The sequence below is a fragment of the Sarcophilus harrisii genome, chromosome 3 (genome assembly GCF_902635505.1).
Source record: "Sarcophilus harrisii chromosome 3, mSarHar1.11, whole genome shotgun sequence".
NCBI lineage: Eukaryota > Metazoa > Chordata > Mammalia > Dasyuromorphia > Dasyuridae > Sarcophilus > Sarcophilus harrisii.
Window position 1 is genome coordinate 82,508,309 of NC_045428.1, and position 26,635 is coordinate 82,534,943.

Sequence of the window (26,635 nt, forward strand, 5' to 3'; positions counted from 1 at the left end):
CAGAACCAGATCATTATATACTTCAACAACAAGACTATATGATGACCAATTCTGATGGACCTGGCCATCCTCAACAGTGAGATGAACCAAATCAGTTCCAATGGAGCAGTAATGAACTGAACCAGCTATGCCCAGCGAAAGAATTCTGGGAGATGACTAAGAACCATTACATTGACTTCCCAATCCCTATATTTTTGCCCACCTATGATTTCCTTTACAGGGTACAATATTTCAGAATCCAATTCTTTTTGTACAACAAAATAACGTTTTGGTCATGTATACTTATTGTGTATCTAATTTATATTTTAATATATTTAACATCTACTGGTCATCCTGCCATTTGGGGGAGGGGGCAGGGGGAAGGAGGGGAAAAAAACTCAAAAAAAAAAAAAGTGAGAAGGAATTTTGAAATACCAAAAGCAATATTTCAGAGATACCTAAATAGGTAAATTTATTTGGTCAGTTGGTAGGAACTATGTGACAGTGAAGTATTTACATTCTAATGGGGAGAGAGGGGGAGAAAGAAACAAGCTGTGTGATCAGTACTTAAACCCAATTGCCTCATCAACAGAAAGGAAAGAAAGCCACAATCTGATCAATATGATGAACAACCAGTTGTCTATACCTAACAAAAACCTGTTTACCAAATCCAGGTGGTTGCAAGGTGTTGGACACAATAGAGAAAGACTCAAATGTTTCTGGACAAAGCAACTAAGTGGATTTGATTTTGTTTTGACTATGCTTATTTTAAGTGTGAAATGGAGATTGATGGTTCCATTCTCTCTGTGTTTTGCTACATGTATGGAAATGTTCTTTTGATATTTTAGGTTTCAGAGAATCATCTTTTCTTGTTGTTCCATCACATATATGGAAATACTATTGTTGGGGAGGCTTTTTTGTTTCTGGTGTTTTAAGTTAAAATAAAAACTTTTTTTTAAAAAGGAATTTGTTGCAATATCAAGACTCCTAATTGAATTTTCATTGTCTTCATTTCTCTCAATGGTAAATGAATATAAAATTTGTTTTCTAGTTTGATTCCTCAGATTTTTCTAATTCAAAAGATAAATGTTTGTGCGAAATCATTCTTGGACACAGTTTTTAAAATTTTAAGAGCTTTTTTATTTCCAAAACATATGCATGGATAATTTTTCAACACTGACTCTTGCAAAATCTTGTGTTCCAAATTTCCCCTTCCATCTTCCCACCTCCTCCCCTAGATGGCAAGTAACCTAATACATGTTAAACATGTGCAGTTATTCTATATGTATTTCCATAATTATTGTGGTGCAAAAAATCAGATCAAAGGGGAAAAGAATGAGAAAGAAGACAAAATGCAAGCAAACAACAACAAAAAAAGTGAAAATGCTATGTTGTGATCCACACTCAGTCTCCACGTTCCTCTCTCTGAGTGTAGATGGCTCTCTTCATCATGAGATCATTGGAACTAGCCTCAATCATCCCATTGTTGAAAAGAGCCATATCCATCAGGATTTATCTTTCTATAATCTTGTTGCCATGTACAATGATCTCCTGGTCCTGCTCATTTCATTTAGAATCACTTAATGTAAGTCTCTTCAAGTCTCTCTGAAGTCATCCTGCTGTGACAGTATTATGTAGTTATTTTTTAGAGTGGATAGATAGGAGTGTCACTTGAATATTACCATACAGATGACATGTGTTTTGTCTGGTCTTTATTATGTTAGTAGTTTCATGCTATACTAAACAATTTCATTCATACTATAGCCAAGCTATACCTATGAGAAACAGTAAGATAATGTATTTATAGCTGTTGTTGCAAGTTTATAATGCATTTTTTTATCTTGTTTTACATGCATGTTATATAATATTTGAAAAGAATTTTTTCCTGATTGAGAAAATGATACAAAATACAGAACCCACAATTTTGATAACAGAAAATTGTCAATATTTTTTCAGTATTTTGTTATATTGAGAGTCTTTTTTGAACTTTTAGTTAGCTAATGAATATATGAATATATTAGACATGAATTAGAATGAATGAATATATTAGACCTATTCAGATTTTAGTTTCAGATTATTTCAGATTTTATATAACTTAAATTTTAATTTCTTGATTCTTTGCTGTTCTATTAACCCATGGTATTATTTTAATAAACATATAATACCAATCTACTAACTTTGGTCTATGTGTGTTAACCTATACATGTCTAATTAAAATCAGTCAATAAATACAGAAAAATGTGAAGTCTTAGGAAAAAAATAAAAATAAAAAATAGGCTGATGAGCTCATGAAATTCACTTTATAACTCTTTATGTTCTTTATGAGAATTAAATATTTCTTCCTTTAAACTTTTAAGAACCCTTGCATTTATGATGCTAAATGTGTATAACTTTTTGAAAATGATGATTATTTATTAGAAATAAATCTATTTCAAATTTCTCCTTAAAGTTTTTTTTTTAAGTAAGCTCAAGAAAAATTCCATTTTTTAGTGGCTTTATTGTCCTGTTTTCATCATTATATATGACTTCTAACATACAACTTAAGGTTTTTACATTCTTGCCCTGTTATTAAATTGTTTTAGTTAGGTTAGTCATTAACTCACTTGGCTACTTCATCTTCAACTTTAGTTAGTTATTTATGGGTTATAAAGCGTATTTAAATAATAGGCTTTAAAACTTGTTGCAGTGTTTATAGTGTTAAGGTTACACATTTTTTTTAAGGTTGCATATACTTTCTTAAATAGAGCATTTCACCTCTGAATAAAATCAAAATAATTTTTAAAAAGAATATCCATGATTATTCCTTTTTGGTTTTTTAGTTGTCTGGCCTACATAAGATTTAACAGCACTGTTTCACTAATTTGAATATGAAGGGCCTGTTTATCTAGCCATACATTATTAGAAGGGGAATAATGTGTGGTATGATTAGAAAGATATGCTAGGGCAGGTTGTGACCAGCTGTCAAAGGTAAACAGAAGAGTTTATAGTTGATCCTATATATTATAGTTGGGAACTCTTGAAGTATATTTAATGGGGAATAACATCAGACCTAAACTTTCAGAAAATCAAAAATAAAATTTAATCTCTTTTCCTTGTCAATCCCAAAGGATTAGGAAACCAACAAAGCTAAAGTAAGACTCCTCAATAGTTATCTTCTTAAGTGACTAAAAATAGAAAACAGTCATAATCATGTGCCAAAGAAGTAAAAATCCCAAACCATTTTGTAATACCACTTAGCTGATTAGTGCTTATCAGTGCAAATCACTTATAAATTGGCTGAGAGAAAAAAAAAATTTAATATGTTTCCAAGGCAAATTTTCTACTCTGTGGATTATCTGCACTACATATGAGTTGAGATTTTATATGTCAAAGCCATAAATTGAGAAAATCCACTAGCATTTCATTAATTTTAAGTCTTATTTATCAATTCTATTCTTATCATAAAATATATTTAAATGGAAGTCTGCTTAAGGATGAGTCATTATATGAGAGTAAAAGATAATATATTGAAATGTCACATATACTTGTATAATATGCAATATTGAACATAGATCTAGTGTAACTCAGAATTTTTTAATGATGACTGTTCTCATTTGCTCAGGGGTTTTAATTAAGCCAACAAATGATTATATTTCACAAAAGAGTCAAAATAGATACCTAATTAGTAAATGTCCTTATTTTCAGACATTCATCAATAGTTAGTAGGCCATAAACTGCCTTTGAATGTAATCTAAATCCAGTTGTTGATCATTAGAAGGATATTTTTCATTTACTAAGATCTTTTATAGTTGGTTTTTTTGGTTGTTTGTTTGTTAATTGGTTTTTGATTTTTTTCAAATTACATGTAAAGATAGTTTTCAACATTTATTTTTTGTAAGATTTTGAGTTCCACATTTTTCTCTTTCCCTCTTTCCCCTCAACTTTCCCAAGACAGTAAGCAATCTGATATAGATTATTCATGTTAAACATATTTCCACATTAATCATTCTGAGAAAGAAGAATCAAAACAAAAGGGGAAAACCACAAGAAAGAAAAAACAAAAACAAGTGAAAATAATATGCTTTGCATTAAACTGGGAAAACATTTTTACCACGAAAGGTTCTGATAAAGGCCTCATCTCCAAAATATATAGAGAATTGACTCTAATTTATAAGAAATCAAGCCATTCTCCAATTGATAAATGATCAAAGGATATGAACAATTTTCAGGTGAAGAAATTGAAGCTATTTCTAGTTATATGAAAAGGTGTTCCAAATCATTATTGATCAGAGAAGTGCAAATTTAGACAACTCTGAGATATCACTACACACCTGTCAGATTGGCTAAGATGGCAGGAAAAGATAATGATGAATGTTGGAGGGGATGTGGGAAAACTGGGACACTAACACATTGTTGGTGGAGTTGTGAACGAATCCAACCATTCTGGAGAGCAATTTGGAACTATACTCAAAAAGCTATCAAACCGTGCAAACTCTGATCCAGCAGTGCTACTACTGGGCTTATATCCCAAAGATATGTTAAAGAAGGGAAAGGGACCCATATGTGCAAAAATGTTTATGGCAGCCCTTCGTAGTGGCTAGAAACTGGAAAATGAATTGGAAAATAGCTGAATAAATTGTGGTATATGAGTATTATGGAATATTATTATTCCGTAAGAAATGACCAGGAGGATGAATACAGAGAGGCTTGGGAGAGACTTACATGAACTGATGCCAAGTGAAATGAGCAGAACCAGGAGATCATTATACACTTCAACAACAATACTGTATGAGGATGTATTCTGATGGACATGGCTCTCTTGAACAATGAGAGGATCCAAATCAGTTCCAGTTGATCTGTAATGAACAGAACCACCTACACCCAGAGAAAGAACACTGGGAAATGAGTATCGACCACAACATAACATTTCTACTCATTCTGTTATTGTTTGCTTGTATTTTTGTTTTTTCTTCTCAGGTTATTTTTACCTTCTTTCTAAATCTGATCTTTCTTATGCAGCAAGATAACTGTATAAATATGTATATATATATTGTATTTAACATATACTTTAACATATTTAATATGTCTGAGACTGCCTGCCATCTAGGGGCTCTCTTCCCTAGAGGGAAGGAGGGGAAAATTGAAACAGAAATTTTTAAAAGCAAGGGTCAATGTTGAAAAATTACCCATGCATATGTTTTGTATATAAAAAGCTATAATAAAAAAAAAGGAAAATAATATGCTTTGACCTACATTAGACTCCAGATTTCTTTCTCTGGATGTATATAGCATTTTCCATCATGAGTCTTTTGGATTTGTCTTGGATCATTGTATTGCTGAGAAGAGTTAATTCTATCATAGTTATCATTACACAGTGTTGCTGAATATAACATTTTAAGATTAGAAAAGCAAAATGTAAACTTAAAACCCTGCAAATCCAAAAAAGTAAAAAGATATAGAAATCTGTATCATCAATATAGAAAAGTGATGCATATTTATTGACTGAGATTTATTCAACTGGCTCCAGGTAGGAAGATAGAACATAACTATCTGAACTTCCAAACTTTGCATTCTATGGAACTCCTTTGAGTACTATGATAGCCTTATCATCATGTTCATATTTTTTTGTTAACAAGATGATCTCTTTAACTCTTCCAGATGCTCATATTCAAACTTTCTCATTGTAACTGAAATAATCAACATTGATTTTAATTTTTTTTTCCTTAGTTCTAGGCACAGACAGGGTGGAGCAGATGACCAGAACTTACAATGACATTGATATGGTCACACATCTTCTGGCTGAGGTAGGATCACATTTTTCCTTAAAGATTAATCACTTAAGTTCAGATGATCATTTTTCTTTCTTCTTTGCCTTGTCAGGGTTGCTATAACTAAAGCTGTCTCTCTTAGTCTATATATAGTTGGGTCTGATTAGATATGAAAATTCAGGTTCAGAATAATTAGAAATACTATATTGGAAAGTCTCTTGTTTTTACCCCAGTTTAACAAAAATAAGCATTCTGTGAGCATATAGGTCTATCCCTTGTCTAGCTTTTTTGCTAATCTAGACTTTGAGCCTCAAAATTCTTAGTCTTTTAACATTTCTTTGGATCTTATTTTTCTTATTTATAGATAAGAGGTAGATATAACATGAGGTATAGATAACACGAGGTAGTTAGAATAGATAATTATATTGTAAAGTATCTTCCACCTTTAACCGTCTTATTATGGTCTACTCTGTGAAATAACATTGTCCTTGTCTTCTAGAAATTTAAAACTAGCCTGTTTCTTTGTCTCTTTTCTTCTCTTTTCTTCCTCTTGCGTAAACTGACAGTATAGCAGCCAGTCATGGGCCTGATCCCCATTCTGATTGCCTCCTGTTCTTTTTTTTCTTTTTTTTTTTTTCCCCCAAAGTGTGGGCAACCCAGTGGCCCTCTCTTCCTGGGAGCTCCTCCTATTGGTGCTAGATTTCATCCCAGTTGTCCACTTTGGTTTAGTCCTGCTTCATTTCGGAGCTCCCAAACTCCAGTGATTCGCCAGCCCCAGCCTTCCTTAGGAACAGGGATATACAGACTTGCACCACCACACCCAGCTATAGCGTTACTCTTAACACACCTAACTACAAGCTATTCAGTTCAATGTCCCTTTTCTGGAACATTACTTAATAGTTGTGCGTCCTGGTCCTATCTCAGAGGGTCACATGAATATGTTTACTCTAGTGCTTCACAACCTTGTACAAGTAAGATGATCAATAATTCTCAAAATGTAAAACTAGATATTGATTTGTATTTAGCACTGTGACCTTCACATATTTAGCTGAAAATTTTTTCCTTCTTTCTTTTCTCTGGAATTGAAATGGAATTTGATGCTTTCTAGGAATTTGCATTTGTGACTAGAGCTTCTGAAGTATATTGGATTAAGTAATGCTTTCCTTATTGTCAAGTGAAAAGTGTGTTTGATGTGTTTGAACAGAGAGATCGAGACCTAGAGCTAGCAGCTCGTATTGGACAAGCTCTCTTGAAGAGGAACCATGTTCTGTCTGAACAGAATGAAGCACTTGAAGAACAGCTGGGACAAGCTTTCGATCAAGTGAGTGGGTCTCCCTGAATGATAGAGGCCTTGAGAGAACAGAGTTATCCTACTATATTGGATTCATTACATAGAAGGCATATTCTGTCAGGTGGATTATTTTGACTGCCATTACAGTGAACACAGTGATGGAAGGAGATATTTTGGAAGTCATCTGTTGTGTGACTAACTCTTATTAATAATGTGAAAGTGACTTAATTGAAGGTAAAGTAATTTAAAATAAGCTACTTGTTTATTAATGTTCTTATTTGTCCCTGTTTTATCCATGCTATTTATGTTTTGTGAAGTTTCATCTTGAATTTAAGGCAAAGATCCATCAGTACTTAATGGATCTATCATTTAATCAATAATGCTTATATTCCTACCACCAACATAGATCACAACTTAGATCACTTAATGGATGTTCGTTCTGAACTTAGCTAGGTTGGCCCTGGGAAAACATGGCAGCCCTATACTCAAAGCTTTGATGGCTTGGTATAGGACCTGCCAGAGCTTGCCCTTTACTGGCATATCCTCTGACGTCCTAGAATCATTTCTATGACTTATTGAAACAGAGAAAGGCTGTGATGAAAGATGTGAAAGATAGGAATTTCACTCTTCCCTTTGAGGCCTTTACTCAATATTATTTACAGTTTAAATAAAAAATGTGCCTTGCCTCATAACAATCAATTTGTGCATTTGAGCTGATTTTTATTGATTTATTGTATTATTTATTGAATGTATTGAATGATTATATACAACAATAAATCACCAAAAGGGATATATATAATAGTAGAAGAAATTATATTCATAAGTGTCCATTTTTTCTTTGCTTCCTTGTAGTTTGTTCTTTTGTTCTCTACTACACACTTTTTAAATTTTATTCTTTTTTTCCTCTTTCATCCTCCCACTTGCTCCAAGCAAGCTATAGTTAAGCACATTTACATTTTTATATGTGTGTATATATCTATATATATACATAAATAGATATATATATATATACATACACACACATGCACCCCTTAAACATATATATATATATATATATATATATATATATATGTATGTATGAACACATATACATATATCTATATACACACATATATAGGGCAACATATAACATATTATCTACATTTACTCAGATATACATACACACACACAACCACATACATAATATATCCATATATAAATATGCATCTAAAATAATATTAGTAAGACTAAAATATAATGTAGATTTCTCTCTTGACTGAATCTTTAAGTTTGACTTTGTCTAAGATCAATGATTACTAGCCATTCTTTTTTTTTTTTCCTATTTTTTTGTATTTATTTCTTGTTTCCTATCCCTGCTAACTCTTCTATTTTAATTCTGTTTCTTAACTTGCCTTGTTATTATTTCATTTCTCTTCACCCATGGATCCCTCCTTTGTCTTCTCCCCCACTCTTTGCTTCCCTTTCTGCTCACTTTATTTCTTCATGGATTTTGGGGGATGCTATAACCATTCGTTGTATATATGTAGTGTTGCTTATTTAACCCCATTCCCAATGTAAGCTAATTTTCAAATCCACAAGCCCTCTTCCACTCATCTAATGTCTTTGTATCTATTCTTCCTTTGTACCTCATTTGTATAACATAATTACTATTTTTACCTTTTTCAAATCTTTTTTTTTTTTTTGAGATACTCAGTTGCTGATATCAGTCTTAAAACATGTAATATACATTTCCATGTAAAAAACATTAACAATTTGTCCATGTTAAGTTCCTTGAAATCGATCTTTGATATTGGCTCTTATATATTAAATTTTCTATTGAGTTTTCAGGTTTGGTTGGAAAAAAATTCTGAAAATCTGCAAGTTTGTTGAATGTTCTTTTTTTTTTCATTCAATATTATGGATAGTTGTGCTGGATGTGATATTTTTGACTATAGGCTTAATTCTTTTTGATTCCAGTAGGTATGATTCTAGAACTTGTGGTCTTTTTTTGTGGCTACTGATAAGTTCTGCACATTGTTTTCTTTAAATTGAAGCATAAATCTCAGAATTCAGAGATAACCTTGCTTGTTATATAAAGTAGGAAGTAGGCTATACATTTGGTAAATGAGATACCTTTTGTATTTAGGTTAATCAGCTGCAGCATGAGCTGTCCAAAAAAGATGAATTGCTTCGAATTGTCTCCATTGCTTCAGAAGAGAGTGAAACCGATTCCAGCTGTTCTACGCCACTTAGGTTCAACGAGACCTTCAGCCTTTCTCAAGGTCTGTTGCAGCTGGATATGCTGCAGGAAAAACTCAAGGAACTGGAGGAAGAGAATTTGGCTCTCCGATCTAAGGTAATCTAATTTCAAACTGTGGAGAGATGGAAAGGAACATCTAGTAAGTTTAGAGCAGGGCTTACAAACCTAGGGTCCATATACTTGGTTTTTTAAAAAATGCTTGTAAAATATTTTGGTAACTGTATTACTGATTTCCTTTACAATCTTTTTTATTATTATTATTCATTTTAAAAAATTGATCTGAAAAGAGTCCATATGCTTTACCAGACTTTCCAAGTCATAACTCAAAAATGGTTAAGAACTCCTAGTTTAGAATGCGCTCAAGATTTCCTTAAGGTTATATACCACCTTTTCCTATATATGCATTCCCATGAGCATTCTGATTTACACACTTTAAAAGGGAGAGAGAATTAAGCCTTGCCAGCAAGGAAGTTTAAAAAATTCTCTAGCAGCTTCAAAAATATGAACTATAGGCTTCAGTCTTGAGAATTCATGAAACATCCTTATTCATAGACCTTGCTTTTTTCCATATCACTCATAGTCACCATACATGGAATTCTATCATTAACTATTTTTACTCCATCCAGAATATCTAGCCTGGACAGAGTTTTCAATATATTGGAGTTTATTCCAGGGGCTGGAGGAGGAGGTGGGGGGAAGGTTGTCAGAGGAATCCCTGTCCTGCCTCCTCCTACCCGTATTGCCCTGGGTGGCTCCTCAATCCCTCTGGGTCTCCCTCGGTTCATTATCTCTCAAGTGAAAGCTTTGGGCTAATTGGCATCCCAAGTCCCTTTCAGCTTTTAAGTCAAGGATTCTGTGATCCTTCTTAGTGAGGGTGCCTTGTGATTCCTCTTCACTGGTGTCTTCCTCTTCTCAGGCTGTAAGGGAGGGAGGTTTTTGTAAGAGCTTTCCTCCTTCCTTTCTTTGGTGAACATCCTGTGGCCTTAGCTTGTCACTCCTTAGCAGGTGACCCCCAAGTCCACATTCCAAACCTGCCTTGACCTTTTCTCCAAACTAGAGTCCTCTATTTCTTATTCTCTTCCCCTCCAATTCTGCAGGTCCTGATGAGTGAGTGCACATCAGCCACATCTTATCTAAAAACGGTATCTGCCTAACAGGGACTCTTCACAAAGTGGGTGCTTAACTATATGTTGAGTTCTAATCATTAATTCAGCAGACGTTTATTAAGTGGCAGTTATGTAAGAGACACAGTGGTAGGTGTTGTAGATACAAAGACAAAATTAAATCTGGCCTTATCCTCAAAGAATTTATTTTCTACTGTGGGAAAACAACGTATGCATTAATTAGCCAATGCAAAATACATACAAGATAAATACAGAACCTGGGGTAGAAGGAGAGGAAGAAAGAGACAGTGATAACTAGGGGAATCTGAAAAGGCCTCTTGTAAAAGGCAGCATTTGGACTGTGGCTTGGATCTAGTATTTTGGAGAAGCAGAGGTGTGAAGGAAATGCATTCTAGTTGTAGGGGGCAGTTCTGCACAGGAAAAGAGACAGGAGATGAAAGGTAACCTCAGAAGTAAGGGTAAGTAGGCTATTTAAGCTAGAATCCAGTGTTAACAAGGGTGATAAATGTGAGATCAGCCTAGAAAGTTAGGTTGGAACCAAGGTACAAAGGGCTCTAAATGCCCTTTGTATTCAGTTCGAAAGGAACCACTCATTCTTTTTGAGCAGGGCAGTGATATGATTAAACACTTTAGAAGAATCAGTTGGAAAGATCTATGAAGAATGTGTTGGATAGGAACGACCCAGGAGACAGGGAGACCAATTAGAAGGCTCTGGCTGTTTTAGCAAGAGTTGATAAGAGAAGGGAGCAAATGAGACAATATGCCATGGAAATGAAATTATCATAATTTTACAATTGACTGGATATGAGGGCGAAAGGACAATAAGGATGAGAGGATGATGAGGATTGTTAATCTGGGTGATTTGAAGAATCATGGTGTCCTCAAAGGAAATAAGGACATTAGGAAGAAGGGTGGGTCTTAGGAGAAAAGCCTAATGAGTTCTGTTTAGACACGATGAGTTGAGGAGCTCTATGCAGTTGAAAATATAGCTATTGGCAGTTGGTGTTTGCGGATCTAAGCTTAGGAAATGGACCAGAGCTGGGATTCATCTGCCTAAAAACAATAATTGAATTTATAGTAGTTGATAAATTCACTGAGGAAAAAAAAAAGGTTTTCTTTAAGGGGTGGGACATGGATGATGAACTAGTAAAAGAGACTGAGAAGATAGGAAGAGAGAACCAGGAGAGAAAATAGTCACGAAACCCAAAGAAGAGAGAGCATCCAAAAGGAGAAAGTGATTAATAGTGCTGTAGAGGTGAAGAAATTAAGAATAATCCCTCTGATTTAGCAGTTAGTAACCTTAAAGAAAGTAATTTCAGTTGAATATTGAGATCATAAATTGTATACAAGTTGAGGAATGAATGAAAGAGAAAACAGAGTCTCTTTCTAGGATTTTAGTTATGAAGGATCCTGACTGGAGAGGATGTTAGGGATAGGTAAAGGAAGGCTTTATAAAGATGGGTAAGACCTGAGCAGGTATGGAGGGAGAGATTAAAAAATAGAGAGAGGAGCAATGACAGTAAATGAAGGACAAATTACTGGAAGAGATGAGATCCAAAGCCATCAAGGGTGGACCTTGGTGAAGGTGAAGCTATCTTTGTCAGAGACTGTCAAAGTCAAAGAGAACTGTAGGTGATGGCAAGTTGTATCTGTAATTTGTGATCTGGCACAATTCCTGCCCAAATGTATTTGGGTCCCAAACTTGTCCTGGCTGACTCAATAGACTTGTGCTTTACTTTTTATTTCCTACCAGATTGCAAATCAGTTGCTTATAAAGATTGCAATTAAAATTTCTTTTGTAATTATTTTTGCATTCTCCTTCCTTGTAGAAGTAGAATAATTTCTGTTGCTGCAAGTGTTGTTTTGATTTTTATTTTTCTAATCCAGCATGCTCTCTGTTGTTTAGAGTTCTGATAATCATGACATCATCTTTTCCTCATTCACCTTTCTCCTTTGCCTATTTCTAACCAAAAAGAAAAAAATATTGTATGCTGAAAGAGTGGGAGTGTGTGTGTGTGTGTGTCTGTGGGTCTGTGCAAGCACATGTATGATTAAAGTGCTCTTGGGCCTGATTATCACTTTCTTAATGATTGCATGGTAAGTATCAAGGTTATTAGCTGTCTATGATAAAGTTCTGTAGAAGTACTATTTTGGAATCCCTCATTTTACTGTACAGACTATACAGACATAGTTTTACGGATATATCTTTATGAACTTGAATATCTTCATATCTCAAATGAGATATTAAGATTATTTCAACGACTCATTATTAAAGAATTAAAATACACTACTGTTATAGAACTCACTGCAATCACTTCTTTTTTCTCTTGAAGGCTTGTCATATCAAGACTGAAACAATTACCTATGAAGAAAAAGAGCAGCAACTTGTCAATGACTGTGTTAAAGAACTCCGTGAGTATTAGGTTTCCATTCTGTCATTGGATTTAGGTAGAGACAGTTCTAGAATGGCCTTTTTTCAAGCTTGACAGTGCTTTGGTTTTTTTTGTTATTTTTAAGTGAACATTCAGGTCAACAAATATATAAGGGCCTACTAATACAACACTTATTTCCTCATTCATTAAAGATCTACTATGTACAAAACATTGAATTAGGTGACCTCGGGTGATAGCCATAGTCCTTATGATTCTATGACTATCAAGATTCATAATGTGAAATGAAACATCAAATTTAATTTTCAAATGCTTTGCTTTATATGCCAGTACTGGTTGTTCAATAAGATGTTTATTGCTATAAATAATACCAAAATATACCAACTGAAAAGATGGTGAACATGTTACCTTTAGGGAACTCTTTCTGTCAAGAACCACTGATATACAAAATTATCAATCAAGAATGGCATAAATGAAGATTTAATTTAGTTTTTAGAGCAAAGAATGTTTAAGAAAGAGGGGATAAAATGTTGTGCAGGATCACTTTTAAACTTAGGCTAGGAAATACAATTTTATTCATTGTATTTGAAAAATTTTAAAAAATTATTTGAGTCCTCTGTCATGATCAATTAAGGGGAATAACCAGAGTACGAAGAAATAATAATAGTTAGCATTTATATAGTGCCTACTATATGCCAAATCCTGTATTAAGCACATTTGACTCTCATAACTTTTGGAGGTAGATGCTATTGTTATCCTCATTTTACTGATAAGGAAACTGAGACAAATAGGGGTTAAGTAACTTGTCCTGGATTATATAGCTGTTGATAGTTTGAAATTGGATTTGGACTCAGGTCTTTTATTCTAAGATCAATGTTCTATCCATGCAGCTGCCTAAGAAAAAAGAGGGAGGCAGAAGCGAAGATAATGAGTGTGGCTATTAATCCTTCCCATCCATTTAGGCTAAAAGCATCTAGATTAAGTAATGTCAGAATTTTTATGCTGTAAGAAATTTTTTGTCGTTGTTCTTCCTTCATTTTTCTTATTCTTTATTTTTCCAAATATATGCAAGGATAGTTTTCAGCATTTACTTTGCAATCTTGTGTTCCAAATGTCTCTTTATAAGACACTTTTAAAGTTAAATCTCGCCTTTTACAGATGAGGAAATAATTTTAAATAGGTTTAAAAGACTCCACAAAGCTACTAAATTGCAAAACTAGCTTTCTGGTTACTTATTACTCTCCTCTGAAGTCTGATTAGTTCTCTACTAATTTAAAAGTATTTTCTGAGAGGAAAGTGAGAAAAAGCCAAGAGGAGGGAAGAGGAGAAGTCTGGTTTTCTGTTTTTTGTTTTGTTTTTGGTGGGCTCTTCTTTCCTCTAAATTTTAAAGTTTATTTTTGAAATAAATATTTACTTTTCCTTGAAATTCTCATAACTTAACATGGATGGGAAAGAATGACAAAGATTTTAGAACTTTTCCCTAAAAATCTATCTGACTTGCAAAAGCTACTTACTTGTCTTTTGCTTTAGGGGTTTCCTCTAACCAATGGTTGCCCTAGTTTGTGCTGGTTTTTCATCTTTTGCTACATCATGAAAGAAGTTCATACTCCACACTATCAATTTTTAAGGCAGATCCTAGATTCATAAACCAGCTGGATTTGAGAAAGTTGGTCTTTAGCAGGGTTAGTGTTTACATTAATTGACATTACTAGTAGCCCACCAAAAAGTAGTCAGGGATCTGGATTACATACCCTACCTGGATGATCTTGTTCAGATCACTGTAGGCAGAGAAATACTACTCTGTGTTTTTCTGTGGCCTTAGACTTAATAATTGTTCTTTTAACTTCACTTAACTCTCAGGTGAAACAAATGCTCAGATGTCCAGGATGACAGAGGAGTTATCAGGGAAAAGCGATGAACTTATTCGATACCAGGAAGAGATCTCCTCCCTCTTGTCACAGATTGTTGATCTTCAGCACAAACTTAAAGAAGTAAGTTTAAAGGAGCCAGCTGTTTTCATACCCTGGTGTTAGAACACAGAATATTATAAATTTGTCCTAACCAGTCTGTGCAATTTCTTTCACACTCACCCTATCCCAGGCCCTTGGCTGTCATCATCGCTTCCTTATTAGTCCAATCAATTCAATGAACCATTGCCAGTTCAATCATCATAATGCCTATTTCTGATCCAGTCACTTCTCAGCTAGAAAATTGTCCTGATTCTTTATTTTCTACTTGGTAGTTGTGTCTGCTTAGCCTAGAACTTGAGATATAGACAAACTGACTTTAGTCTACCTTCAGCTTCTCTCACAGAACTCCCTGCCTTCTTCAGCCAAACTGGACTGCTCATGATTCCCTCAAATATGCCTTCCTGTCTCAATATCTTTGCATACACTGTTGCCTGTATTAGAAATACAGCTCTCCCCATTTCATCTCTACTTCTGAGCTTTTCTCCAGAAAATGGAATAACTATTCACCTAACTCAGTAAGCTCCCATATGGCTTTGTAGTTCTCTCTGGACAATTTGGAGGAGAAATTGTCTGTATTAGACTTTTAGAGTTATGTTATAATTATGAGTCTAATATTACATTCCAATATTCTACTGAATTTTTAAAGTTTCCTCTTTGGGAGTAATTGTTACTCATATCAGAATTTCCTATAATATATGCTTTCTCCTTAAAAAAAGGAATAACTATATGATATGCTTACAATTTTAAGAATTTTTTTTTAACATGGCACTAGCATGTTATTGAAAAGGAGGAACTGAGGCTTCACCTACAAGCTTCCAAAGATGCCCAAAGACAGCTGACAATGGAGGTAATTTGTTTTCTTGTCTTTTTTGTGTCTCTCTTTTTCTAGCAAATGTTTACTAGCAAAAAGTTCACTAATTCTTCAGTGGCTTTTATGAAAAATTATATAGCTAGAGAAAATGGATAAAAGTGATGATTTAAAAAGAAATTATCAGGATGCATCCATAGATTTTTATTGACATGTCCTACTAACAATAAAAGATTTTGAATTTTGTAGAATTCTTTAGCAAAAATATATTGTTTTCAATCTAACTTGAATGACCATGAACAAGACAGTATCTTTTACATAGTCAATAATCTCAAATAAGAATGACAGAGTCCATTGTCATAAAGGAATCTATCATGTCAACGTACTACTTTAAAACAGCAATAGAAATACCAAAAAGAAGTACAACTATCAGAAAGGTAGAAATAATTCACAGAGATGATGGATTCAGTGGTCTCTCACCTGTGATCTTATAAAAAAGGACATGATTGGTCCATTCTGGTTTTCTCCTACACACAAAGGAGCCGGTATGGAGAGTAGTTCTCCTTTAACCAACTTATGTTAGGACAGAGAGGAATAAATGGAATGCCTTATGGGAAGAGCACATGTGAGTGCTTACTGCTGGTAATGTGTGAAATCAGGACTCTATTGAGGTATTTCAAGGCAGCTAACTGGCCCAGTGGGTAAAAGTACTGCACAGGAATGCAAATCTGCCTTAGATATTTACTAGCTATGTGACCCCAGACTAATCACTTAATCTCTCCCAGACAGTTCCTCATCTATAGAATGAGGATAACAATACCTTCCAGAGCTATTATGCTGTTATCCCATGAGATAAACTATATACAATGTTTTATAAACTTTAACATGCTAGATAAATGTTAACTATCATTATTGTTGTTATTGTTTCAACAAAAAACAAAGGACAGACAAAACTGGAATACAATGTGCTGAAAGTTAAGGGAAATGGGCATTTATTTCAAAATCAGCTTTGTAAAAAGGAATCAATCATCACATGTATTACCTTATTCCATAGATACTTTTCAAAAGTGAATAATAATTAGATGGTATCTCAGTGGAATCTCCAACAATGAGATTTAAAAGATTAGTACTGTTTTGATTAACTTTCTTTTTCTTGTGGAAAGAAAAGGAAAGGGTTGATTTTAACCCTCACAGATCATTGAGGTAAGGGCTAGGAAAAGGTTGATAGAAAGATGAGACATGAGGCATTAGACTTTTGTTAAACTTAATAATATAAATGTGGACTTTTCCACATGTGAATTTGGAGAAGGTTTAGTCTAGTGAAATACAGGTGATTGAATTCTTTCTCTTAGATGACCTTTTGGCTTTTCAAATATCTCCACATGACTAAGAAAAATAACCAAAAAAATCCTATATTTTCCAAAAGTTTCTTTGTTCAGACTGATTTTATCAGAAGTTCCTCGTGGAAAACTCCCTCTACCAAAGGAAATGACAACTCTCCTTGCAATTTGTCATGTTAGAGGACTGCCCAGAGGAGCAAATATTTAGGCAAAATTTTAAAAATCTCTGATTTTCTTAAGTTCTTTATAATGAGTCAGTCTGCTAAATATGCTTACAAATGTATAACTTCTCTGACATTTATTATCTGTGTGACCCTAAACAAGTTTCTCATCTGTAAAATGGGAATAATAATCCTTTCAACTACCTTAGAATTGGGGGGAAAGACTTTATACACCATAAATCATCAAGAATATAAGTTTTTGTTGTAAATTTGCTTAATGTATATGGATTAATTGGGCCTTTAGAAAGTCAACAAGAAGTTCAGTAGAAATTTACGTTTTGCTTTCAACCAACATTTATTAAGTGCCTACTTTGTGCTAGATGCCATCTAAATATACCTATCTAGACATAAAAAAATTATTCCCAAACCAGGAAAATAAATAACTTTATTTAGAAAGAAAGGTAAAAAATAATTATTAAACTTTCCTGCCTCTAATATTTCTTTACTTAAGAAAGCATTTATTTAAAAAACTTATGAATACTAAATGAAATGTGACTTATTGCTAATCTAGCAATAGTCTAGATTATTCTTGATACTCAGACTATCAAATTTGATCAACTAAGATAACAGATTTCATGATCAAATGAGAAAATACTTTGCAAACTTTGAAGTGTTATATAAATTTAAATTTTAGGGTGGGAAGAAGTATATCTAATTGTCTCTAGTAAGGATGTGTTTTGGCATTTCAGGCAGGTACAACTGTATTCATTTGATATGAATTGCTTTACAGTATTAAAAAATGTTCACTTCTGGCTGATTAATTGAAAATTTTTCTTTTCATTGTTCAGAAAAGGTAATAAATTATATTGATAATTCTGTTTCTCAATTTAGCTACACGAGTTACAGGATCGGAACGCAGAGTGTCTGGGAATGCTACATGAATCCCAAGAAGAAGTAAAGGAACTCCGTAGTAGATCTAGTCCTGCGGCACATTTATATGGCTCCCAACCATTTTCTGCGGTACGTAAACTAGAGTACTTTTTTCCTTATATTAAGGAAATTTGTTTTGTTTTGTTTTGTTTTTAATGTTTTACCCTATAATACCATCAGGACAGTCAGTTAATAAATAGTCAATCAATGAACATTTTTTAAGCACCTTCTATGTACCAGGTATTGTGCTAAGACCTAGGAATACAAATACAGGTACAAAGACATCGCTTGGAAGCAATTAACTGGGAAAACACTTTTATATACAAAAGATGTGGTAAAGACCTCATTTTTAAAATATATAGAGAATTTACTCAAATTTATAATAGTTCAAGTCACTCTCCAGTTGATAAATGGTCAAAAGATATGAACAGACAATTTTCAGATGAAGAAATTAAAACTATATGCAGTCACATGAAAAGGTGCTCCAAATCACTATTGATCAGAGAAACACAAATTAAGACCACTCTGAGATACCACTACATACCTATTAGTTTGGCTAAAATGACAGGAAACGAAAATGACGAATGTTGGAGGAGATGTAGGAAAATTGGGACACTGATACATTGTTGGTGGAGCTGTGAACAGATCCAACCATTCTGGAGAGCGATTTGGAACTATGCTCAAAAAGTTATCAAACTGTGCATATCCTTTGTCCCAGTAGTGTTACTACTGGGCTTGTATCCCAAAAAAATCTTAAAGAAGGGAAAGGGACCTGTATGTGCAAGAATGTTTGTGGCAGGTCTCTTTGTAGAGGCAAGAAACTGGAAACTGAGTGTATGCCCATCAGTTGAAGAATGGCTGAATAAATTATGGTATATGAATATTATGGAATATTATTGTTCAGTAAGAAACGATCAACAGAATGATTTCAGAGAAACCTGGACTTGCATGAACTGATGCTGAGTGTAGTGAGTACCAAGAAATATATAGCAACAAGAAGACTATATGACGATCAGTTCTGATGAACGTGGCTCTCTTCAACAGTGAGAGCATTCAAACCAGTTCCACTTGTGCAGTGATGAAGAGAGCCATCTACACCCAGAGAAAACATAACATAGCATTCTCACTCTCTCTGTTGTTATTTGCTTACGTTTTGTTTTCTTTCTCAGTTTTTCTTTAACTTCCTTTTTGATTTGATTTTTCTTGTGCAGCAAGATAATTGTATAAATATGTATACATATTTTGAATTTAATATGTATTTCAACATAATTAACATGTATTAGACTATCTGCCAGATAGGGAAGGGGATGGGGGGAAGAAGGGGAAAACTTGAAACAAAAGGTTCTGCAAGGATCAATGTTGGAAAAATTACCCATGCATATGCTTTGTCAATTAATTAATTGATTGATTTTGGGGGGAAAAAGAAAGAAAAATATCCCCTGTATAGGTGGGGATCCAATAAGAGCTCTTGGAGGAGGAAGTCAGAGGTCAGCCTGAAGAAGGCGGAGCTATGACTGGCCCAAGCACCATCTCAAGTGGAGGTTCTCAGAGTAGTCATCCATTCAAAGGGAGAGGATCTTCTACCACCTGCATTTCCTGACTGGCAAGAGGCTTCAGGTTATAGAGCTAAGACATGATGGAGGAAGTCAAGTGTACAGCCTGAAGAGAAGGAAACTTTTTCCTACAAGTAGGCAGGTGCTTTAATGTTTATTTGAGGTGGAAGGATGCTTATATAGTTATAAGGAAATATGCAGAACTGATTTCCCTTCTTGTATAGGCCATTCATTGTTTTGTCTGCCCTTTGCTTTGTGATCTTGGAGCTCCTTTGAAACACAAGCCCTGGTATTTGTCCTCAAGTGGCTTCAACTTTCCTAGTAAATCATGAGTTGATGTTCTCTTCTGAAGAGAAAGGGTAGAAGGCATAGGAAGAGATGAAGTTTGGGTTTGAAGAGAAGAGAATCATCTCAGTACATTTCAGGAGGAGTTTCATTACCCCAGAAGCAGACCACTCCCATCTAAATAGGTGTTTTCCTTGGAGCTGAAATTAGCTCTCCACAACTTCTAAGACTCCTAATATTGCCTTATATAAACCACTGCTTCTTAGCAGCCACATTAATGTCTTTGAACTGATTCTCCCTTTTTTCCTAGTCAGAATTATTTATATTTATGTCACCAGAATTTTGTTCTTGAGAGCATCCCATCCCTCTGGTATCCTCCTTATCCTTTCTCAGAATTCTTTTGAAAGACACTTCTGACCTTATAAGTATCATTAAAATGGGTACGTCTTTGGAAGCTTCCCAATCTAAGATGCATGATACACCATATCTAGATTTCTCTCCTTATTTACTCCTAATTCTGAGGTGAATGGTCACTTCCTTCCAAGATTCTGTCATTTCGACTTTGGAAGCCAGTTCTTTATTGATTATCCATTGTGGGGATAGAAAAGGAGAAGGAGCAAGAGCTGTAAACAGATGTCTAGATATTTGAAGCCTCTTAGCACTACTCTGTCATACCTCTGTGCCCTAGTTTGTGACCTTTCAGATCTCATCATCATGACTTTTTACCATTTACCATTTTATTTCTTACTCTAAGTGTTCTCTACCATATTTTCTCCCTTCTGCTTTGTGAATTGCCTTACAGAAGAAAATTATACTGCCCATTTTATCTGATCTCTTCTATATAATTAAGGTATGCCTTTATATTGTCAGGATTCTGTTATGTATCACATCCCCATCAGTTGTAGATGATGTTTATGAAGTCAAAAGTTACTTCAGTTATTTCTGTACATTACTTTGTACAGTTGTGTAGAGATGTAAGAATCCCTGATTCTTCTTATTGGCCCTTTTCTTCTTTTTTCCTTTGGTTTTGTTTAAACAAAATATACTTAAATCTAAACTATTTTGTTCAGGAATCTCTAGCTGCTGAAATTGAAGGAACCATGCGTAGAGAACTGAGTCTAGATGAGGAGTCTTCACTCTGCAAACAAAAGTGAGTCTAATATGTAATCACCTCTAGGTCCAAAGCACCAGAATAAAGAGAAAAGTTTGTTTTCTGGGGAGTTTTTCAACTATGACCCAGAGTGACAGGTATTTGTGAGAAGGAGTTATAAAATCAGTCCACATTTTATATCCTTTGGTAGCTTTCCTTTTCATAGCTTTCTGCAACTTCCTTGTTCTAAAATTTGTAAATATTTTGAACTAGTAAATGTGTCCTGTTCTGTAGAACTTTTTAAAGTACCCCACTTTAGATAGCTTTGTGCTTAAATTAAATAAACATAACTGAATGTGTTCTGAAGTCTTTCTTTTCCATTAATTCTGGTTTTAATTCTAACTATTGTTTCACATCCATGCTAAATAAGTGTAAAATCAGATCAGCTTTTTTTCTCTCCCCCCAAAAAAGATTTATGGCTTTTTATTTGTAAGCTGCCATGTTGAGAAAGACATTGCCTGCTTCATTTGTACCCTTCCTTCCTTCACCTTGTGGAAGGTAATGGTTCCTTCTCATATTTAACAGAGAGCAACAGAAGCGAGTGTTTGACACTGTCAAGGTAGTTAATGACACACGCTGTCGGTCAACTTCATTTCCTGTCCTGCTTCCAATCCCGGGCTCCAATCGATCAAGTGTGGTAATGACAGCAAAGCCATTCCAGTCTGGTGTTCAGCATTTGGACAGCAATACACATCTGAACCTGAGGAATAGCATGGATGATGCATCTAAGTAAGGAATTTAATTTGTTGCTTTGTTTTCTGCATTTTTTGTGTATTCAGAACCAAGTAGTCCGGACACAGTTTTAAGAACAATTTCATAGAAATAGGGAAGCCTCTATGATCATTTCAAAACCATCACTACATTTATTCATGTAATTTTATTAAATAATTTTCTTTTTAATATCCTAAAATATTAGTGGAAGATTATGATCCAACACTTCATCTTCTTCATTTGTTAACTATCTACTTATAAAATTTATCAGCTAATTGGAACTAGACTATAAAGGTCTGCGCTCCTAATTTTACATATTTGAGAGATAGCATGAAATAGGAAATGGAAAACCAGCTTTGGAATCCAGAAGGCTGAGGTTCAAGTCCAGTTTATGACTAGTAGTTCTGGGAATTCATAGCAAGTTAACCCCATTTGCCCCAGGCTAAATCTTTGAAATTACAAGTTGTAGAATAAGTCCCACTCTCTCTCTCCCTCTCTCTCTTTTTTTTTTTTTTTTGGGGGGGGGGTTTGTTTGTTTTTGCAGAGACAATTGGGGTTAAGTGACTTGCCCAGGGTCACAGAGCTGGGAAGTGTTAAGTGTCTGAGATTAGATTTGAACTCCAGTCCTCCTGACTTCAGGTCTGGTGCTCTATCCAATCACTCTCATTTTTAAAAAACAAATTCAATAGTATTTTATTTTTCCAATTATTTGTAAAGATAGTTTTCAACATTCATTTTTTAAAATTTTGAGTTCCAAATTCTTTTCTCCCTTTGCTTCCTTGCCGCTTTCTTAGATAGCAAGCAATCTGATATGGGTTACAAGTGTACAATCATTTTAAACACATTTCCATATTAGTCATGTTGTGAAAGAAAAATCAGAACAAAAGGGAAAAATCATGAAGGGAAAAAAACAAACAAAAAATAGTTTGAAAGGTATGCTTCAACAAGATTATACGGTGATCAATTCTGTTGGACGTGATTCTTTTCAACAATGAGATGACTCAGGCCAGTTCCAAAGATCTTGTGATGAAGAGAGCCATCTGCACCTAGAGAGAGGATAGTGGGAACTGAGTGTGGATCACAACATAGCATTTTCACTCTTTTTATTGTTCTTTGCTTGCATTTTGTTTCTTTCTCATTTTTTTTCCTTTTTGATCTGATTTTTTCTTGTGAAGCACAATAATTGTGGATATGTGTATAGAAGAATTGTATATGTTTGACATATATCGAATTCCTTGTCATTTAGGGGCCAGGGTAAGGGCAAGGGAGGGAACAAATTTAGAACACAAGGTTTTGCAAGGATGAATGTTGAAAATTGTCCATGCATATATTTTGAAAATAAAAAGCTTTAGTAAAAAAAATTTTTTTAAGATATTCATAGAAAACAGATATAAAATCTTCTCATGCAGAAAATTAAATAGTTTAACCAGTTCAACCTTATTTATTCCCTTATTAAAAAAAAAAAAAAGTATGCTTCAATCTGCATTCAGTCTCCATAGTTCTCTCTCTGCATGTGAATGGCATTTTCTATCCCAAGTTTATTGGAATTATCTTGGATCACTGTATTGCAGACCGTTCTTCATGGTGAGAAGAGTTCTCTTTGGGGTCAGTTCCCTATATCATTGAAACTACAGATCCTATCCCAAAAGGGTAAGGAGGTGAAAAGAAGGCATGTTACTCAATTGGAGATATAAATATGGTTAAAGATATTCATATCTCTTAGGGGCAGCAAGATGACACAATGGGTAGAGTGCCAGGTCTGGAATTAGGAAAACATGCATTCAAATCTAGCCATAGATATTTATTACTTGTGTGGTACTTGGCAAGTCATTTATCTTCTGTTTGCTTTAGTTTCTTCATCTAGAAAATGGGGAAAATAACAGCCCTTATATTTCAGGGTTGTGAGAGTTAATTGAGATAATAACTGTAAAGTGCTTAGCATAGCACTCAGAATGTCATAAACAATATTGAAATTCTAACTTATTATTATTAACTACAATCAGGTAAAAAAAAAAAGTGCTACCTTATATACACAGAATTATATGCACATTTCTTTTTTTGCAAATTTATAGCTAAAACAAAAATAACAAGTATTAGATGCTTAGTTTATCTCCTTCCACAACCTATCCTGTGAAAATGAGAAATATAAAATCTGCTCATCACAATCCTACAAATCTAATCCTCACCTGTGAAAACACTTTATAATTGCAAGCATCCAGTGTTGCCACTAGTAGTAATGTTATTTCCCACAGGGACTCCCAGAATATGAGGCTGCCAGGAACTCCTGGAGACAATGACTTAGCTACAGCTTTGCACCGCCTTTGTCTGCGCCGGCAGAACTATTTAAGTGAGAAACAGTTCTTTGCCGAGGAATGGGAACGTAAGATGCATGTGTTGACTGATGAGAAAGAAGAGGCCAGTGGCTGCAGCACACCCACGGGGAGCTTTGCCTCTCTCTGCACCAACCAGTCTGAGGTCACAGATCTCAGTACCAGCACCAGCTGCATTCGGGCTTTTATGCCAGAAAAGCTACAGATTGTCAAACCCCTCGAAGGTGAGCAGTCAGTAACAAGAAGAAACCTTCCTGAGCCATGTGTTTCCAGTTGTTTTGTTTTCTTCTCCAGGAATTGATGCTATATTTAGTCATTTCTCTTAAAGGAACTCTCCATGAAAAAGCCCTTGCATCAAGCCTTTTGAGGCTTATTGAAGATCAGTTCTCCTGTTTTGATTCTGTTTAAAGTATATATGTGGAAGGAAGTAAACATTCTGTCTTAGTCTTTGCTAAGGTGTTCTTAACTTATTTTCATTGAAGGTTTTTGTTTTTATGTCACCTTCATTTTTTAAAATGATAAAATTTAATAATTTTTCTCCTTCCCTAGCCAAAGATCCATCCCTTGTAACAAAGAAGAAACAAAAGGGGATGGAATGGGGAATATTCTGCAAAATTAACAAACACATCAACCAAATCTGAAATGTGTAGTATTATATCCCTTTAGTCTCTCAGATCTTCCAAGAAAGCATAGCGGTACATTTTCTCATTCTCCTACCAAGCCAAACTTGTTCTCATGATTTGACAGAGTTCAAGTTTTTATTTGTTTAAGGGGGAGTACTTTGCATTTACATTATTGTGATCATTGCATATATTGTATTTGGTTCTGCTTGCTTCACTTCCCAAGAGTTCATATGTCTTATCATGCTTCTCTGAATGCTTAATATTCCTCGTTTCTTATGCTGCATTATTATTCCATTGTATTCATATACTAGAGCGTGTTAAATTATTCCTTAAAATCAGCATTTACTTTGTTTTCTGTTCTTTGCCACAACAAAAAGTGCTTTTGTGAATATTTTAGTTTACATAGGACCTTTTTTTCCTCTTCATTTTCTTGAATTTATGTCTAGCATAATATAATAATAAATGACTCTAAGGGTATGTATATAATTCTAAATTGCTTTTAAGGGTAGTTGGGCCAATTCACAGCTCCACTTAGAGAAGTATGCCTTTTTACAACCAACCTAACACTGAAACTATTCCCACCTTTTGTTATTTTTAAATCAGTTAACAAGACATGTTTTTTTGCACTCTAGGGAAGGAGGTGGGGAAAAGAAGGGAGAAAAATTTGGAACACAAGGTTTTGCAAGGGTGACTGTTAAAAACTATCTTTGCATATATTAAAAATAAAAAGCTATTAAAAAATCAATCAATTAATAAGTATTTATTAAGTTATCTGCTATATACCACTAAGCAGGGAGACAGTCCTGGCCTTCAAGAAATTTGCATTTTATCAGAGGAAACAATCTTACATATATAGATAAATACAAAATAAATGAACTATAATTTTGTGTAGTAGTAAGCTCTAGCAGCTGGGTTATCCAGAAGGCCTCAGGTGGAAAGTGACAAGTTGAGCTGAGACTTGAAGAACTCTCAGAGAGTGAAGAAGTAGTCAGAGCTGACATTTAATAGCACGTACTATATGCAGGTTCTGTACCAAGCACTTTAGAAATATTTCATTTGCTCATCACAGTCTCCCATTTTGTAGTTGAAGAAGCTGAGGCACACAGTACTTAAGTTACTTGCCCAGGATCACACAGCTCAGTAAGTCTCTGAGGCTAGATCTTCCTAACTCTAGACCCAGCGCTCTAACCCCCGTGTGAACACTTTCTAAGCATAGCCCAGTGCAAAGCTGAGGTGGTCACTGTAAAACATATAGATGTGAAAGATGGATTATAGTGTAGGAAAAATAGCAAGGAGAATGGCTTCTGGACCATAGAATATAAGAACAGGCAGTAAAATAAAATAAGACTGGGAAATAAGTTGAGGATAACTTGTGAAGAAATTTGAATGCTAAGGGAATTTATATTTGATGCTGAGGGTTGAGGATACATAATATGGAAAATCATAGCTTTGGGCAGAGTATAATAGAGCATGGAAAGACTTAGAACCATAAGACAAATTAGGAGGTTATCACCTTTAAGCAAGCAGGAAGTAATGAGGAAGTGATTCAGGGTGGTGATCATGTGGGTAGAAAGAAGGGGACAGAGATTAGATGTGTAGGAGTAGAAATGGCAAGAAATAGCAATCGATGAGGAGTCCACTGGATGAGAGAGGAGGTAAGCATAACATCATGATTGTAACTCTGAGCCACTAGAAAGATGGTGGTTGTTAGTAAAATGTGGGCCTGAAAGAAGATTGGCTTTGAGAGAATTTTGTTTTGAGATGCCTACATCCAAGACATCCAGTTTAAAATATGGAATGGGGAGTCTGTGGTTTGAAAATAGCACTCAAGAAAGAGATTGGGACTGACTCTATAGATCTCTAAGTTACCTATATATAGAGGTGATAATTAAACCACTTGGAGCTGATGTAAGAAAGTAGAGAGAGAAAGAAAAGAGGGCCGGGGAGCTTTGGGCTACACTTACAATTAGGAGATAAGATTGATAGAGATAGGATTTCAGAGCT

General features: G+C 34.6%; 1 protein-coding gene across 5 annotated transcripts in view; it reads left to right on the forward strand.

Moving 5' to 3' along the window:
• TRAK2 (trafficking kinesin protein 2) overlaps window positions 1-26,635 on the forward strand; it is a 68,276-nt gene that overhangs the window by 28,771 nt on the left and 12,870 nt on the right. For all 5 annotated transcript variants that reach the window (XM_031958331.1, XM_031958333.1, XM_031958330.1 and 2 more), the window contains 10 exons: window positions 5,686-5,762; window positions 6,931-7,047; window positions 9,143-9,352; window positions 12,714-12,792; window positions 14,631-14,761; window positions 15,513-15,587; window positions 17,941-18,069; window positions 20,888-20,967; window positions 21,493-21,696; window positions 23,931-24,232. In XM_031958331.1, coding sequence (XP_031814191.1) covers window positions 5,686-5,762; window positions 6,931-7,047; window positions 9,143-9,352; window positions 12,714-12,792; window positions 14,631-14,761; window positions 15,513-15,587; window positions 17,941-18,069; window positions 20,888-20,967; window positions 21,493-21,696; window positions 23,931-24,232 — 1,404 coding nt within the window. The remainder of the gene's footprint in view (window positions 1-5,685; window positions 5,763-6,930; window positions 7,048-9,142; window positions 9,353-12,713; window positions 12,793-14,630; window positions 14,762-15,512; window positions 15,588-17,940; window positions 18,070-20,887; window positions 20,968-21,492; window positions 21,697-23,930; window positions 24,233-26,635) is intronic.